The sequence below is a fragment of the Solanum dulcamara genome, chromosome 12 (genome assembly GCF_947179165.1).
Source record: "Solanum dulcamara chromosome 12, daSolDulc1.2, whole genome shotgun sequence".
NCBI classification, from domain to species: domain Eukaryota; kingdom Viridiplantae; phylum Streptophyta; class Magnoliopsida; order Solanales; family Solanaceae; genus Solanum; species Solanum dulcamara.
In genome coordinates this window covers 29,766,703-29,785,523 of record NC_077248.1, presented here as the reverse complement: position 1 = coordinate 29,785,523, position 18,821 = coordinate 29,766,703, and the positions used below count along the sequence as shown (strand labels likewise).

General features: G+C 34.2%; 1 protein-coding gene across 1 annotated transcript; it reads right to left on the bottom strand.

Moving 5' to 3' along the window:
* Window positions 1-611: 611 nt before the first annotated feature.
* Window positions 612-16,562, bottom strand: LOC129877724 (nucleobase-ascorbate transporter 7-like). The gene is made up of 14 exons (XM_055953251.1): window positions 16,266-16,562; window positions 7,719-7,816; window positions 7,455-7,631; window positions 7,249-7,349; window positions 7,085-7,160; window positions 6,678-6,737; window positions 6,008-6,192; window positions 5,247-5,343; window positions 4,881-4,967; window positions 4,741-4,799; window positions 4,171-4,262; window positions 1,655-1,732; window positions 1,257-1,417; window positions 612-1,158 (listed from the first exon to the last, which is right to left on the bottom strand). The coding sequence occupies exons 1-14, from the start codon at window positions 16,360-16,362 to the stop codon at window positions 940-942; spliced, it is 1,587 nt and encodes a 528-aa protein (XP_055809226.1). The 5' UTR covers window positions 16,363-16,562; the 3' UTR covers window positions 612-939.
* Between the last annotated feature and the right edge of the window lie 2,259 nt (window positions 16,563-18,821).

Below are 18,821 nucleotides of genomic sequence, written 5' to 3'. Positions count from 1 at the left end.
TGATTTTTAAAAAAAAATAAAAATTATTTTGCTGTTGTTTTTTTATTGATGCGTGTTTTTAAATAAAAAATATTTTTTGTTTCAAAACTTTTTTATGAAATTCTTTTTCTTCTATCAATATTGTATAAATGGTGTAAAAATATGTATATATATAATATACAAATAATTATGTAGTGTGTATGTAATATATCATTTTTTTATAAATAGTTATGCAATGTATCGATTTTGTATAAATAGTTATGTAGTGTATATGTAATGTATCAATATTGCATAAATGTTGAACAAACGTGTATTTATGATCTATAAATAATTATGTAGTGTATATTTAATAATATTGGTATTGTATAAATGTGTATAATCATGTATCGATATTATATAAATAATTATGTAATGTATCGATATTTATTTGACTATCATGCATTCTCACCTTAATAAATAAAAGAATAAACAAAAAAATAAAACGACATAAATATTTATTTTTTCCACAAAAGAAGTGAAACAATTATAAAAGAAAAAAATGAAAAAAGAGCAAATAAATAAATAAATTAAAGCAACAATTTTGTTTTTAAAATAACACAAATTATTTTTTAAATAAGAAAGCAACTGGGTGGATTTGCTTTGCACAGTCGAGTGACCATTGATCATTTTTTTGGCAAGACAAAAAGGCATGGCTATTTTATTTTTTGAAAACAAAAAGGCCGAATAGCCAATGGGTGTATCTATGTAAGTTTCCCTTTACTAAACCAAATCAAGGAGAACATGGGCCACACCTTCCAAACCGCGGGCTACATCTTACAATTGTGGCCATCTAATAGCAGCAGCACATACTTTAGATAAATATATTCGATAAAATATCATTTCATGTCCTGTACTTGACCATCAAGTTTATCCCGACAACCAACTTACATGTCTTATTTTTTTCTTCAAACAATAATGATATTATACTGAGGGGAAGTACTTGGACAGGCCATAAGGGAGAGAGTAGAACTCTTCACTTCTAGGATCTTTGTCAAAATGCTTGAACTTTGCCCACCAATACCTGCCACTGTCTTTCTTGGTTGTGGCATATTTGCGAGCAAGAGTTATGTCCAAGAACAATGCCACGATTCCTGCCACCATGGCCGGGGATGTGAAGATTACTTGCATTATTTTGTTAAACTGCAATCAGTTTTAAGGCCAAAAATGATTGTCATTCAATTCAGTAACATATAAACTTGTTGCATTGAATGAAAAATGAATTTGACATATGTGCTTACCCATTCAGAGCCAGAGTGAACTGGACCATCACCAGTGGTTATCACGTAACCATTGAAATATTGTGGCACAGAAAGACCCAAATAGATAGAGAAACCTAATATAAATTTAGTCCTGAAGCTGTTGAGATTGCAAAACTGAAGTAATCCAAGACCAGCAGAAGCTGCATTAACCAATCAAACGTCAGCATTCTCCTCAAATGAAGGAAGTATATTCGCATTTTTATTGCACAAATTCTCTTGAAGATTTTAGGTTTTTTGATGTTGATTTTCCATGCTTAACATTCCAATGCTGATGGAGATCGACAGGTATCAAGAATTAGATATCACAAAACCGAAAAAACAAATTGAGAGGCGTTTGTGCAGAAATTACACTAGAAATATTAAAAGGAATCACATACACATGAGGGCAAATAAGACACAGTACAAAGCTCCAATAATTGGCAGAGGTATGGAAGCAAGAACCGCTCCAAATTTTCCTGTTCATGGACAAAAATGTTCAACCATTAGTCTCAAAGGAAATACTAAATCCGCTAAAATGAAATACTGCAATTGCTTGGGAGGAGAAATGAAATATGAATTCACAAAAAGGAGAAATCAAATGATGGATCACCAGTATAAGCTGTAAAATACTACTTTTAACAAATTTGAGCATCCAACAGAAAATTTGTTGGAAGCGTAGTGGATCAAAATAATATTTTTATTACACAAGGAGGAAAATATTACACACTTACAAAAAGAAAACTCTCAGTTTTAAGAACTTTGGTTCTTCTCTCTCTAACTCTCTAAAAAGCTTTGCTTCTTCTTTCTAAAAACACACAGAATTACATACATACAAGCATCTATTTATAGCTAACCTACACCTCCATATAGAAGACTCTAGGTATGATTTTTTTTCCAGCCAACTTTGACCAATTTGAATTCTCCATCTTTATTTTACGTGGCCGTTGAATTCCTCCATCCTTAGTTTACTTCTCCAAGTTGAATTCCTCCATCTTTAGTTTACTTTTCCAAGTTGAATTCTTCCATCTTTAGTTTACTTCTCCAAGTTGAATTCCTCCTACTTTTTAATCTTGCCAATTTTGACTTTGTTGAAGTCGGTTTGAATTTTAACAAAACCTTAAGTCGAAGGACAAAGTGACCCAAAATACTGATAGATCACTTTTAATACCCTTATTTAATCGATGTGCAACTTTATGTTGGGATATACTATTAACCATGAATTTAGATATAATATTTATTATAGAACAATTGTCTATTCATTTTTAATAAAAGTATTAATAGATCATATATTCGTTTATGTATCCATGTACCTATATAGTAGATGATTTAGTGTATAGAGTTTTAGCTTATACACAAAGGATTAAATCATCTGTTCTTATAGGTATAACATTTTTTGTTCACAATCTAAGATGGAAATTAGACAAGCCATCGATATGATTGTAGCACAAGATTATATGTAATTTATCTTGATTATGGTAACATATAGTTCCAACTTCTTGTGCTAGTGCATTTTGTATGTATTGAACGGGACCGAATAAAGATAGTTATTTTAGATTGACTGACAAAAACATATTCTCTAAACTGTTAAATATACTTATATTCTCAATCCTGATATAACTATTATGATCTATATATATTAATTATCGTTTTGATTTATTAAAAAATGAGATTCTGAGATGGGTCAATATGCCTGGTAGATTGGATGATAATAATATATACTGGTGAAATAATAAGTTCGTTGATGGAAACCATGTCTCGATATAGAGATTGGTAATATGCATTTTTAAGAAGCTTATAAGTTTTCATTGTGTCAAACCTTGCAAGTGGATTTATGAATCCGACACATGAAATAAGTTAGGCAGTGCTCTAAAGGAAATTAATCATTGAATTGAATTCACCAGTAATTTAATTTATTGAATAGTATCTGTAATCTTAATATGGGAAATTACATAAGTGTTTCATGGAGAATTTTGAAATATAAATGGAGGAGTGCAATTATGAATTTCTAGTAGAATGATTTGTAAGAATAATTCAAATTCATTATTTAAAATTATTTCCATAATATGGAATATCGATAATTAATTCCGTGGTCCCTACAGTGCCTATATTTAACTAGAACTCAAAATCCAATTCCCAGGAGAAAAGGAGAATACATGTTTTCAGTTTTAGATTTGAACTGGGAAAAGGTCCCTAAAAAGGGTGGATGTAAGGTTTTCTATGCGATACTTACCCACCCAAGTGTTAAGAGAGTTCGGCTGTGAACTTGGGATCACTGTAGAAGACCGCAAAACTGCAATCTAACTTGTGAATTCGCTTAAAGGTATCTACTCACGCTTCAAGAGGTATTAATCGAATTAAATTTCAGCAAGTTTATGTGTTCTAGCATGATGGTATGCGTTCTAGAATAAACGTAGATATTATCTATTATTCATGTAAGCAGTATGATTTTGATATGCTTCCGTTGTGCATATAGTTTTCCAACACTTTACCTCTAATGCATTCCAGTATGTTTAAGTAGAGTTTTTGGGTTTGTGTTTGGAGTTTGTGAAACAGAATCATGGAGTAGTAGAACGAGTTGAGGATCCAAAAAAACATCTCGTACACACCTACGTATAGACTACATTTCTATTAAGTCAGCCTTTAGAATTTGAGATTAGATTTTGCTCGACTAACTCATTTTTTCTATCAAGTTCATACTTATAATTTTTCTTGTCGGAGAAAATTAAAGTAGTAATAGGATGAGTTGAGAAGAGAAGAAATATAGTTATTTAGAAAAAGAGGAGAAATGGCGAGAAAGTTGCTTATCTATGTTCTGACTCTTAACCATCTTGCGACCCAAAACCTTAAAACAATGAGTTGAGCTGAGCAAATCTGTATAAATTGCTCTAGACTTTAAATTACTGGAAAATCTTACCTAACACGGAAAAGAAAAGCATAAATATTGCAGACATTTGAATCACTCTTCGGCTTCCAACTCGAGTCATTGCCAAAAGACCAACATTTTCACTGCATAGATCACAAGAGAAAAATATTAGATCATGTCATCAACTACCTAATGGGGGATAAATTACTCGCATGAAATTCTCAGCCATGATTTACTTTATACAGACATTAAACATGATGGTATATAGACTAAAAAATGACTGGAACACTTTCATAATACTTGTAATCCTCTTTCCTGACTTAACTTTTGCTCTTGATTAGGGAAGTAGGATATGAGATTGCTACAAACAAAATGTGTAGAAAAATTGCTTTCAGTTATTACAGTAATTTTCTTTTTTGTTGAAAATATGTAGAGATTTTTTGTTGTAAGTTGCTAGAAAACCCTCTTATGCTTAAGAGAAATATAAAGAGATATTTCAATCAATATTTTCAACACTCTTTTGTTTTGCATCTTTTAAAAAACCAACAAAATGTTCTACTTTTAGCATTTCCTAAGAAAAACAGATGTTTGAAATTAGATGCTTTGGAGTAGACGTATTACACTGATACAGTAGATCCAGTTGCAGTTCCCCATAGACCATTCAACAAAATGCCTAATCCCTGGATATCACGAAAAGCAAATTGATGTGACAGACAAATTTTACAATTGAAGAAAGATGAGTGTAAATATCATCCACCAACCAGCCAACCAGCACCACGGCTAATTACTGAACCCGGTGTATGTGTTACACTGCCATATCTTGCAGCTGCTATAAATGCTCCAGTAGACTGTCAAAATAACAACAATACCAAAACTTAATAGAAAATTCTATGGAAGCATGTTCTTGAGAAAGATATCTCAACTTCAGCATCAAAGAATTCAGAGTTTAGTGACTAACAAGGATAAATGACAAGCAAGTTGGGGATGAGTAACATCTTTCACTTAGCTTTATGTATCTTATATACGGAAAAACTGTTTTTCCAAGGAAAAAAAAATTATTTTCTATGATAGTTTAATTTTTACTAGCAAGAGCGAAACCTGAACCAAAGTTAGAGCTGTTTATATACCTCGACAAGAGAAACCAAAGCTGCAGCCATCATCACAGATACATCTCCAGCATCAACTTTGGGAGCACCCCATTGCCATGGATAAGGAACTTTTATCCTGCATTTCCACAAGTGAATGTGAACTGTGAAAGCAGAAGCAGATCAAAGCAAATCTTAAATTGGACTTCAATCTGACTTAGAATTCTTTATAGAAGAGTTCGATGAGAAAATTAACACTAAAAATATTTAATTTTCACACGTCGACTACCTGGTTCCCAAGGATGGTGGTGTTGAGTTTCAAAAATGCTAGCTAATGGTTATTGTTATACTTGCAACATAAAAAGGAATCTATTGTACCAACTTTTGATAGAGCGTTCATGTTTACGGTGGCATGAAAATTGCCAGAAAGGAAAGGAAATCATGTAAAGAACTTCCCTGTTCTTTGCCAAGATTACTGCTATTTCTAAACATGAAGGTTATGAAATAGTCTGTGACACATAAAAATAGAACTAATTAGTAGACACTATTTTTCTAGCACAACAACGATACTATGATAGCATCAACTTTGTAGATAAGCTTTTTGATCATTTAAAGCGGAAAGTGGTCAAAAGAATGCCTCATTCAAGTTTGAAACAAGCTAATACTAACAATAAATCTGGAGAGTTAGCTGCTACACAAATTTTCCACTTCAGGGTATTATTTTGTTCATAATAAAAAACACTCGATACCTTTAAAGGATAAGTATATGAATTAACTTAAAACCTGAGTTTAATGCAGCATACCATGAAGCTCCACTAATGAGCCCAGAGCGATCAACACGGCAACTGAACTGAGTCTGTGGAGATCTATTGTTGTATGCACCTGTCACAGTGAGAATAGCTGCATATGCCCACACGATAGCAACTGATAATAGGACAGCAAATCGCTCAAATATGGGACGCTTTAATTTCCACATGTGAGGAATGTACTGCACAAACATTTATTTCCCTTATATTAGACCACATTCATTATACTATTAGAAAATTTTTGAAGAAATTCTGTATGGAAACTCGATGATGTTTAAAATCTTCTATGATCAATGATTAAGATGAGTACAATATTAATCTTATCCTAAAAAGAATTTCTCTAAGGAGTATAAACCAATGTCACTACAAATAATCTTCTCCCTAAACCGTCAGTTGTGGATCCAAGTAAAGAACCACAAGTAATCATGAGACCCCTTTCACTAACTTAATTTCCATTGTTCATGCATCATATGATTTTCCGTGAATCGTTCAGTTTCTGCTTCTTTTCCCACCAAAAGACAAAAAGAAGATACAATAGAACAAGGTGTCGACATCATATTTTTCACCATTGAAAGGGTAGAAATCATCTATATTTCATGCATCATTTTAGACAAAAGCAGGTGCAATACCAAAACAGAATCTGATAATTACTAAAGAGAAGGCTTACTTGTGACAACAATATTAGTATGATTAACCCTGGAAGACCAATTTCAACACATTCTGCCAGCTGCCAGCATCAATCAACCGAAATGAAAAAAGACGTCAGTATGAAAAAGGGAAAGCAGAGAGATTCTGCTTCATGGAAATATAGATATGTTAACAAACTGACTCCGGGCATTCTGCATGTAGCTCATTTAGAAAAGTGATTCGATGAATTTACCAATGTATTGATCCTAAAAGTTTAATAATTGTCAAATCATTTAAAAGCTATATAGGGCAATTTCTATGCTAGTGAAATCAAGGCAATATGGCAAGCTTGCACATGGTGTACTGTCAATGTAAATAACCAATTATACTTTGTGAGGGGCATCAACGGCCTATATAAAAGTTAGCGGTAACAGTCAGAACTCTTACAAGCGGAAAACCTTGTGCATATAGGCCAAGGCCAACAAGCAACACCAGTGGAGCTGCAGAGAGAGGGGATAGGACCCTACATTGTTAAACAACTGTAATAAGACATTTCTCTTTACAAACACGAATAGGATGGCAATGAAGGATGAATCCTGCAAAATTCACACCTTATAACAATTCTCCAGAGCCCTAGAAAGCCAATTAGTATGGGAAGTATCGATGCAATCATCAGAGCTCCCTGCATTCCTCTCATCGAATGTTTAAACCTCTGAAGAAAATGATCAAAACAAAAAAATTTAATGTGTTTTGGATGTCGGGTTCAATCTCAAACATAAAAACAGAAAACTGATGCAACAAGATGGAGTATGCCAACCTCACGGGGGTCAAGATATGTATTGTATCTACTGGATAATGCAACAAAGGTAGCTGGAATTATGAATGTGAATGATCCACCTATCACCACAGGAAGCCGGGTTCCGAACAAAGACTGCAAAAGAGTGTTCAGCCCAGCAACAAAGAGCAAAGTATGAATTACTTGAGCTTTCTCCTCCTGAAAGACATAATTTTGAAACCACAATTGTAAGTACACTAGTAATCCAAATTGCTCTTTAAATTTATTGATAAAGTAAATACTTACATTGCCACCACCCATTTGAGGAACAATGATGGTAGGGATAATGACAGTACTTCCCAACATAACTAAGTAGTGTTGAAAACCCAGAATAATGGCCTCCGCTGCATTATTTAGAGAAATGGACAGTCAGCTGCTTCTATTCTCTCTTCAGGTCACACGAAGAGGACAACATAAATTTTGTATTACTCTCTTAACACTTATGTTTTCAAGATATTTTTGGGAATTTAAACAAAGAAAAACTTGTAGCTTCATGTGGTAACATAGGTATGCCTTAATCCAAAATTTAGATTGTATGAGTTTCTGAGTCAGGGAGAGTGCGTTTTGAAATTTATATCTAACTCCACTAATGGGCGTTGGTAACGAAAATAGAAAAAAATATTCACTTTCTTTGAAATTTTCAAAATTTGGAGTTTCATTTTGCAAGCAATATTTAAATTTTGAATTTACCTTTTTAAAAAAATATATATAATTTATAGTTTGCACTTTCTAAAAACTATCAAAATTACCCAACTCAACTAATTTACCTCAAATATATAATCAAATTTGATCTAACAGAGTAATATCTAAAAATAAATATTCACATAATGTCATAGATTAGATCCCATATACGTTTACTACATATTATTTGTTGTGACCCCACAAGCTAACTTGGAAGACAAATCAGCAGCCACCGTGGACACACACACTCAGCAGGAGAGTAGGGTTTTGAAAAGAAGTAAGCGCGTGAGAACCCCTTCAACAAGGATAACTGATTTCATAGTGGGAACTAGGTGATGGGAATGTGGACAAGGGGCAAGAATGTGTAGTTCGTGAAGTAACAAATTTCATAAATAGCAAAAGAGGGCATCTGAATGTTTTAGGCAATTGTAACTTGAGTTCGATCTTCTCATCTCTCTGTTTCTGTGTTTTCTTATCTCCTTCCTTCTTTCCTTGTTATTGTTCCATTGATATTTTCTTTATGCTCTAGTATTTCAATTGATGTTTATAATATAAGCCACCTTTATTTGCAAATTCTTATTCAGTTTGTTGGATTGGTGCTTTCATCCAGAGGCCACTCATGGAGGACCACAAAATACTCAAGGCTCATACGGATGATTCGATTAAGGAAGTGAAGGATTCCTTCTCTAAGGAACTCATTGAGATCCGAAATATATTGATAGAGGTGGTTGCCACCAAAGTTCCAATGGGGACACACCTTCATGAACCGACCATGGAGATAGGTCGACAGGAACACCTGCTAGCAGCCACCATACCTAGGCACAAACCTGCTTCAGTAGAATTGGGTTGATTTCGCGGTGAAAACTCAGAGGCTTAGATATTCCAAGAGGAATGATACTTTGATTTTTATAGAATTGAGGAAGATCATAGGCTGACCATGACGTCATTTTATCTCGACAAAGAAGCACTGGAATGGTACAGATGGTTCTTTAGGAATAAGCAATTAGTTGACTGGCTATATTTTGCTGAGAAGATGCGAATTTAATTCAAATAGAAGGGTCTGGAGTCGGCGGAGGGAATATTGGCAAAACTCCGACAAATTACCACCATCTCAGATCTGCAAGGATGATTTAAAGCCATCGAAAATGAGACTGATGATATTTATGATAGGCTTATGTTTCCTTTTTGACTACGCGTTCAAAACGCATTTTGTAGTATTTGACTATCTTGCATTCTCCCACTTGAAGATTTTAATTGAGAATCAATTAAGTCTTCACATCATTCTTTCTACCCAATTACTGAAATATTATGTTTCTACTAGGCCAACAGAAGATCGACACCATATAAACTTATTACTGTTGATCGGCTTCATAAACATATCTGCTAGGTTGTCATTAGTGTAAATTTTCTGAATATCCACACTGCCTTCTTCCACCTTCTCACGAACAAAGTGATACTAAACTCGTATGTGCTTTGTCCTTGAATGAAATACCGGATTCTTTGCAAGATGCAAAGCGCTCTGACTGTCACAAAATAGAGCAATCTTCTCTTGTTTGTGCCTGAGCTCCTCCAGTAACATGTGCATCCATATTGCCTCTTTGCTAGCTTGTGTAGCTACTACATATTCTGCTTTTGTTGTAGATGTATCCACGATAGATTGTAATTTTGAAACCCAGCTTATAGCTCCTCCAGCAAGAGTAAACACATAACCTATGGTGGACTTGCTTTTATCAAGATCACCAACATAATCTGAATCAACATAACCTTTAACAGTAAAGTCTGATTCTCTATAATACATTGCAATATATGAGGTACCTTTTACATATCTCATGATCCTCTTAATAGTATTCCAATGCTCTCTATCAGGATTAGCCATGTATCGACTAACACTCCCACTGCTTGTGCAATGTCAGGTCTTGACATACCATGGCGAACATTAAACTTCCCACTGCTGATACATACGGTACTCGAGACATCTCCATCTTCTCTATTTCATTGCTAGGACTCATACTTGAGGATAAATTGAAATTAATAGGAAGTGGGGTAGAAATTGACTTACAGTCTAGCATCTTAAAGCGTCGCAAGAGTTTCTTCAAGTAGTTCTTTTGAGAAAGCCAAATCTTCCTATTATTTCTGTCTTGGTGAATTTACATACCTAGAATCTTATTTGCTAGTCCCATATTTCATTTTAAATTCCCTAGCCAACTGTGCCTTTAAATTTGTGAGACAATCTTTATTGAGTCCTGCTACCAATATGTCATCAATATACAATAGTAAAATAATAAAATCGTCATCACCAAATCTCTTGTAATAAATACAAGGATCTGAACTATGTCTGTTGTATCCAAGGCTTATAATGAAGGAATCAAATCTCTTATACTAATATCTCGGTGCCTATTTGAGACCGTATAGAGATTTTTTCAACTTGCAAACCAAGTTCTCTTTTCTCTGTTCTTCAAAACCTTCTGGTTGGAGCATGTAAATTTCCTCTTCAAGCTCTCCATGAAGAAATGCAGTTTTGACATCTAACTGCTTCAAGTACAAGTCAAATATAGCACACATTGTCAGGACCAATAGAATTGTTGTGAGTTGAACCACTGGAGAAAATATCTCATTGAAGTCTATACCTTCTTTCTGAGCGAATACTACCAATCTTGCATGATACTTCTCCACTTGATCATTACCATTGCGTTTGATCTTGTCGACCCATTTGTTTTTAATGGCCTTCCTTTCTTGTGGTAATTGAACAAGATCCTATATTTTATTTTTATGAAGAGATTCAATTTATTCTTGCATTGCATCCATCCACATAGATGATTCTTGGCCTTTCATAGCCTCGTGAAAAGTTGAAGGCTCTCCATCCTCTGTTAATAGACAGTATGCAACATTGCCCTCCATAGAATAATCTGAGTGCCAAGCTGGTTCTCTTCTCTCCCTAGTTGACCATCGAACTTGTGGAGTTTCAATCTCAGCTTGCTCTTATTCTTCGTGCTCTGGTGCTGCCTCAGAAGAAATTAAAACTTCTTCTATTTCTTCAACTTCAACTATAGTAGTCTCTGATTTTTCTTTCGAAGTACTACTTTCTTTTGCTTGTATCTTATTTTCAACAAACACAATATCCCTGCTGATTACCACCTTGTGGGCAGTGGGATCCCACAAGCAATACCCTTTGACTCAATCAACATACCCTAGAAAATGCATTACTTGGATTTTGGATCCTACTTCAATTTTTCTTGGGTGTTGTACATAACGAAAGTAGGACTTTTGATTATGTAAGCGAGAATAATCAGCTGATTTTCCTGTCCACATCTCCATTGGCGTTTTCAGATCAATTGAGGTTGATGGTGACCGATTGATCACATAATAGGCTATTTTGACTGCTTCTGCCCAGAATGGTTTTTCCAACCTTGCAATTGCCAACATAGCTCTTGTCCGTTCCAATAATGTTCTGTTCATTCACTTTGCTACTCAATTTTATTGTAGAGTATATGCCACCGTGAACTGCCTTTTAATACCTTCTTATTTACAGAAGTTATCAAATTCATCACTAGTGTATTCTCCTCTATTATCTGTCCTCAAACACTTGATCTTTTTTTTCTGAGATTCAAGTTTCACCCATGCTTTGAACTCTTTGAAAATCGAAAAAACATCTGCCTTTCTCTTGATTGGATACACCCAACTTCTCCTGGAGTAATTGTCGATAAATGACATAAAATATTTTGCTCCTCCTAAAGACTCCACTGGTGCTTGTCAGACATTAGAGTGGACCAGATCTAATATTTCCTTGCTTTTAATAGAAGAACTGCTAAACTTCAGTCTATGTTGCTTACTAGTAACACAATGCTCACAAAAGTGTAGTGAAACCTTTTTGAGCCCTAAAAGAAGCTTTTGCTCAGCAAGAATCTTCAAACCTCATTTCGACATATGACCAAGTTTACGATGTCACATCATCATTAATTTTTCAAATGAACTTGCTGATACGGTTGATGTTTCTCCTTCTTGGTGTGTTTCACCTTTAAGCACATATAGATTTGCAGCAACTTTTTCTGCTTTCATTACTACAAGTGCTCCTTTTGATATTTTTATGACTCTACCACGAGACTTATATGAACATCCATTATTATTATCTAATTGTCCCAAAGAAAATAGATTCTTCCTCAAGTCTTTTATATGTCGACCTCTTGGATGGTGCGTACCGTGCCATCATACATCTTTATTTTGATAGACCCAATACCAATAACATCCAAAGCATGGTCATCTCTCATGAACACAGACCCTCCTGAGATAGGATTATATTGATGGAACCATTCTCTCCGAGAAGTCATGTGCCATGTTGCTCCTGTGTCCATGATCCAAACATCAGTAAAATATTTTCTGCCTTCATTATTTGATATTACTTCACTACATAAAATATCGCCATCATCCGAGGTACTTACAACATTCCCTTAAGCATTTGATGACTTAGGGTGTTCACTCTTCTTCTTGAACCGATAATCTTTCTTGAAATGCCCTTTTGCCACAGTTGTAACACTTGATATTCTTCTTACTTCTTGATTGAGATCTACCATGATTGTGACTCCCACTGGGGACATGTTCCATTGGTCTTCCTCTCACCATCATCAAAGCTTCATCTTGCTGCGAACTTGCTTGTCTGTCTTCCTTATTTTTGTGCTGATTTTCTTCTTCTAAGACAACGACTACTATTTCATCAAAAACTAGACTATCTGTATTATTTGTCAGGTTGATGATGAGTTGATCATATGAGTCAGGAAGACTTTGAAATAGAAGCTCCGCACGTTCAGTCCCCTCTATTTTGCAATCCATTGTTATAAGTTGCGAAAATAGAGTATTCAAAGTATTGATGTGTTCAGTAATTGACATGGACTCTGCCATTCGAAGAGTATACAATATTATTTTTAAGAAAATTTTATTATGCAAAGACTTGGCCTCATACAATCCTATAAGAGTATCCCATATTTCCTTCGCCGTCCATTTTTTAGCCACACTAGACAACACTTGATCAGCTAGTGCCAAGTGTAGATCAGCAACTGCGTTTTGTCTATGTCGTTCTACTTGCTGTCATCAGTAAAGTCTGTGGACCTGCCTTCAATTGCAGCAAATCAATTGTCTTTTCTCAATATCGCTCTTATTTTTTTTTCACAATGAGAAATTAGTTCCATTGAAATTCTCAACGTCAAACTTTGTTGTACTCGACATTGTTATTTGCTTCACATCCTTCTAGATTATTTTTGAATATTTTTGCGAACAATTGTGACAAATTATACCGTCATCAAAATTTACTATTCACATGAATAGTACTTTTCATTGAATTTTACTATTCACAGATAGTACCTTCGTAGAAAACAGACAAACTAACCGAGGGCTCTGATACCACTATTGGGGGAAGGAAGCACCACAACTAAAGTTTGATATGATAAAAAATAATGAAAATAAAATGGACACGAGAATGTTATGTGGAAACTCCTCAAACAGATAAAGGGAAAAAATCACAGGGTAGAAGAATTTTACTATGATAATATGGGAGTACACTACTCTCAAATACAAGGAGAACACAATAATTAACACTTCTCTCTTGTAAAAGGAATATCTCACTAAAGAGAACACTCAAGACTACAATATTTATCTTGGTGTATAGTTCTCTTTGTGTTCTTACTCTTTTGGATTGTATTTTTTGTGGAATAATCTAAATGAGGGCAAGAGGCCCTCTATTTATAGGAAACTAAATCCACATAAAATCCGCGTATTGCACCTCCCTTTTTGACTACGCTTTCAAAACACATTTTTTTACTACGCGTTCAAAATGTGTTTTGTAGTATTTGACTATCTTGCATCCACAACCTTTAAATCCTGAATCCACCACTAGCGATGTTACCTTGGGCAGAATACTGATACAACATCGCATATCAATCCTCAGCTGGGATGACTCAATTTCGAGTGTTGTATGGTAGAGATCCACCTACCGTGGAACGGTACATTCTAGGCAGCAACTCTAATGAGATAATTGAGGCTTATTTGGTGGATAGGGATGAGGTCTTAACTCTCCTTAAGGATAACTTGGTTCGTGCACAGAATCGAATGAAGGATCTTGCTGACAAGAGTCGAAGGCAACAAACTTACCAGGTGGGAGAATGGGTCTATGCCAAACTTAAATCGTATCGCCAGAACACTATTCGCCTTCACCAGCATCCTAAATTGGGAAGACGTTATTTTGGGCCATTCAAAATCCTCAAACATATTGGAGATGTTGCATACAAATTAGAATTGCCTGACGATGCTTGCATACATCCGGTCTTTCACATATCCATTCTCAAACGTTGTATAGGTAAACTTGTTCAACAAATTACTCCTTTAAACCTAACCGATACATCCAATATTATTCTTGAGACTTCTATGAACCTTGAGGACAAGGTTTCTTTTCGGGAAGGGAGTATTGTTGTGACCCCACAAGCTGACTTGGAAGACACATCAACAGCCATTGTGGACACACACACTCAGCAAGAGAGTAGGGTTTTGAAAAGAAGTAAGCACGTGAGAACCCCTTCAACAAGGCTAACTGATTTCATAGTGGGAAGTAGGTGATGAGAACATGGACAAGGGGCAAGAACGTGCAGTTCGTGAAGTACCAGATTTCATAAATAGAAAAAGAGGGCATTTGAATGTTTTAAGCAATTGTAACTTGAGTCCGATCTTCTCATCTCCCTGTTTCTGTGTTTTCTCATCTCCTTCCTTCTTTCCTTGTTACTGTTCCATTGATATTTCCTTTATGCTCTAGTATTTCAGTTGATGATTATAATATAAGCCACCTTTATTTGTAAATTGTTATTCAGTTTGTTGCATTATTACAAGTATATTTTCATTGTATTTGAATTTTTTAAAGTTGGAGTTGTAAATGATATTGGTAGTTTGCATATACTTTTCATAAAAATATGAAATATAATTTAAACATGAAACATAATTTAATGGGATTGTTTTTATAAAAGTAAAAAATTTAGGATAAATTTGAAAAAGAAAAAGTGAAAAAAAATGAAAATAAGATTTTGGATATTTTTCAAATTCCAAATATAATTTTTATATTTGAAATTTCATGGCCGAAGAATTTCAAATAAAGTTTTAAAAAATCGAGAAAAAATGAAAAATTCTCATAGCAGGGATGCTTGTTTATCACACGCATATATAGGGCTTGACCTCGAATCACTGGTCCTGCCGAACCTGTAAACCTACAAACTCTTTGTTGGATCCGCCACTGGTTATATGAATTCTCCATCTCCATTCTGTTCAATTCAAATCTGTTTCATTTGAATAACTAAATATTTTGTCTTTTATAGCATGCTGTCACTTTACTGAAATTTGAGTGGGGAACCCGAATTCAAATCTGTTTCAATTGAATACCGAAGGTTTATCACGTCCCCTCCCCCAACTTCAGGAGCACCACAGCACACATCAAGTTTTCCATAGCAATCAAAATAGTGAAAATGGAAACAGAGTCAAGTTTTCACAAGACGAGAGGGTTGAAAGTAATCTAAACCAATTGTTAATGGAGGACCTAGAAGCTTTACCAGCTCAATTGAGGAAAGCTAGAAGCTGGTCACTTACCACAAATAAGCCCCCAATTTAAAATCAAAGTTGATGAACAAATTGTGCATAGTCACTACTAAAAACAATTACTATTTCCCCGCTGAATTTTCGACGAAAAAATATTCAGTGGCTATTATCACGTATATTTTAATTGAATATATGAGTATGAAAAGAAAAAGATAGTAAATGTTCATATGAAAAAATTAACAAGTTTCTTATTACTTCAGTGAGAATCTATTTCCCAGGTACATTTTTCCTAATGAGCTTATTTGGTGGAAAATGAGTAAGAAAATTATGTTGTATAGTACAAATTTCACATTAATTTGCGCCAAAAAACCTTTTTTTTTGTAGCAGTGAATACTCAATATAGAATTTTACTACTAGCCTCCGAGTCCAAAGAAAAGCAAGAAAATTAACATGTATGTATATGGTCAAGTAAGAAATCAATTAATCAACAACTTTTCAGTCTTAAGCTAGTTGAGATCAAGAATGTAACGTGTAATGCAAATTACTCACGCCAAGAAGGGTTACTGTTGACACAGTAATCGACTCCAGGTAATTGGTCCTTCACTGGATGTGGCACCAATTCATCAGCTTTCAGCGGCGGTGCCATCACTCTGATTTTTCTGAGTCAACTCCAACAACACGTGTACAACTTCTTCTTTCTACATGTATGCTAAAATACTTTAATGTATACCAATCATGCTAGAGTAAATTAGCATGGACTAAGAAATTAGGGGCTATGCTTATCTTTAGCTCAAACTATATATAAAGAGAAAGGATTGAGAAATTTCAAAGTAGGTAATGAGCGAAATGCAATTAATACAGTTGAACTAGCAATATTCACCTTTAACCACAAATAAATTCTAATGAGGAAGAAGAAAATTGACAAGTTGAACAATTACAAAGTACGTTATGATTAGGCAGTGACGTTGAGACTTAAGCTAGCCAACAAACTTTTAAAATTTGATATGGACTGCCTTAGTTGTTTACTCTTTAAAAAGTTAGGTCATTTGAACAAATATCTTACTTTTGTGCTAGTGTTTAAGATTTGACCAATTTTAAATAAGTTTAACAAAATAGTTTAAGGGTCAAATTTTGGTCACAATTGCATGCGGATCACAAGGAACAGAGAGGAGCCAAGATTTTTAGTTTATGAGCTATAAATCATAATATTTTTTTTTTATTTATTGACTTCTGAATAGATTATTTATATATATTAAATATTTATTGAAAAAATTGTGCGGTGTGAAAACCATTATAGACTGTATTTACGATACATAGCTACATGTTCAAAAAAAAAAAACGAAATGTAGCTACATTTTGCGTTTTGTAGCAAATACATAATACACACACATTGATACAATATGAGCTTATATAACTATTTCGCGTTTTTTCAGTTGATAGAGTTGATATTCGCCTGATACAACTGATACCTACTACGAGCCTGAATACAACTCTTTCGCTGATACAATTGATACCTCCATGGTACAGCTCTTCTGCCTGATACAATAATTGTTATCTATGTCTCGTAAATATGCAAATTGTAGTTACATTCAGTAATTTCATTCTAAATTATAGTTATATATGAAATTTTTTCATATTTTTTAAATACAAATACAAGATTTCAACTACACTAGCTCCGTGTCCCTGACCAGGAGTTTCGAATGAATGGCCAAAAACTTGTCTTGTCATAAGGACTGGCGGATCACAAGGACTTTAATTAGTATGAATTGCGTCGTGACATTGGAATAAACTTACTCACAAGTCCTGATGGATCACTAGGACTTGCAGAAATCTCACTAACACGTTTTTGCTTAAAATTGATCTAAATTGATTCACATTAACTTGAAATGAATCCAAATTTGGTATCTAACCTTCTAACACTAATCCAATAATTGCTAATAGTTAGGTCAACTCATACAACACACTTTTATCTTCTTCAATAATCAACCTCAACAAATCAATAATGGATTTCTTCAACCAAATAATCCCAAACCACCACAAATAAGCAATCAGTTTTCAACTATTTACAACACGTGTGAAGAAGATGAAGATGAAGAAGAAGAAAGAAAAAGAAAAGCAGATGAAAGAGGAGGAGGAGAATTTTTGGTTGATCTCCATAAAAGTTAAATACCCATTCCTAAAAAGAATATCTGTGAAATTTCTTGTTAAAACTTACCTTATATAGTCACTTTTGACTTGGGGGTCATTGATCTTATACGCACATGTAGTTTACAACAAAATACATGATATATTTCATTATATAATTTAGTGACTCCTTAGTTAGCCCTCGGTAAATGCTCAGATTTGGATTCATAAGTTAAAGCTCCGTTCTATATTCTGATAAGGTATAAGATGATTCTGGTAATGTGGGCAAGATGTTGTATCATTATGAGCCTCACATAATGGTTCCATTAGAGAAATTCTCAAAGAAATTAAAGATAGATTTTCAGTATTTGCTATTGATGTATATTTTCAGTTGTAAAATTTTATTGTTAAAGTACACATGCATGCTTTACTATTCAATTGACTTTATTTTAGTTTATCTTAAGAGTTACTTTTTTAGCGCAATATTTTCAGTCTTTAGTCAGTTGTTTCCTTTTGCAATTTTACGTATCGTATGTTCCATGTGCTGACGTCATTCAATGCTGCATCTTTGAATGATGTAGATTTAGATACTTAGGATAGACAATAGACACACCATCATGGGTGGCAAATGGTTGGATTGGATACGGATTGAGCCTAAATGGATTGGATTACAATCCATCCATATAAAATATTGATAAATATGGATTTGATCAAATATGGTTTGGGTAAAATGGTTCTAACCCACTTTAATCTTCTAAATCCAAAAACACATTAAATTAAATTTAAATTGTTAATGCTCAATCACTACTACCCTGACCCCACTTCTAAATAATTATTTTTTGAAAAAATGATTTTACATAGGACTTGTTCATGATAGAATGGAGAGATTTCTGCCAAGATTGATTTCTCAGAATCAATTTGGCTTTGTTAAGTGTAAGGTCCCTTATGTTCTGACGGTCGGAATGCGTTATAATAAGGTAA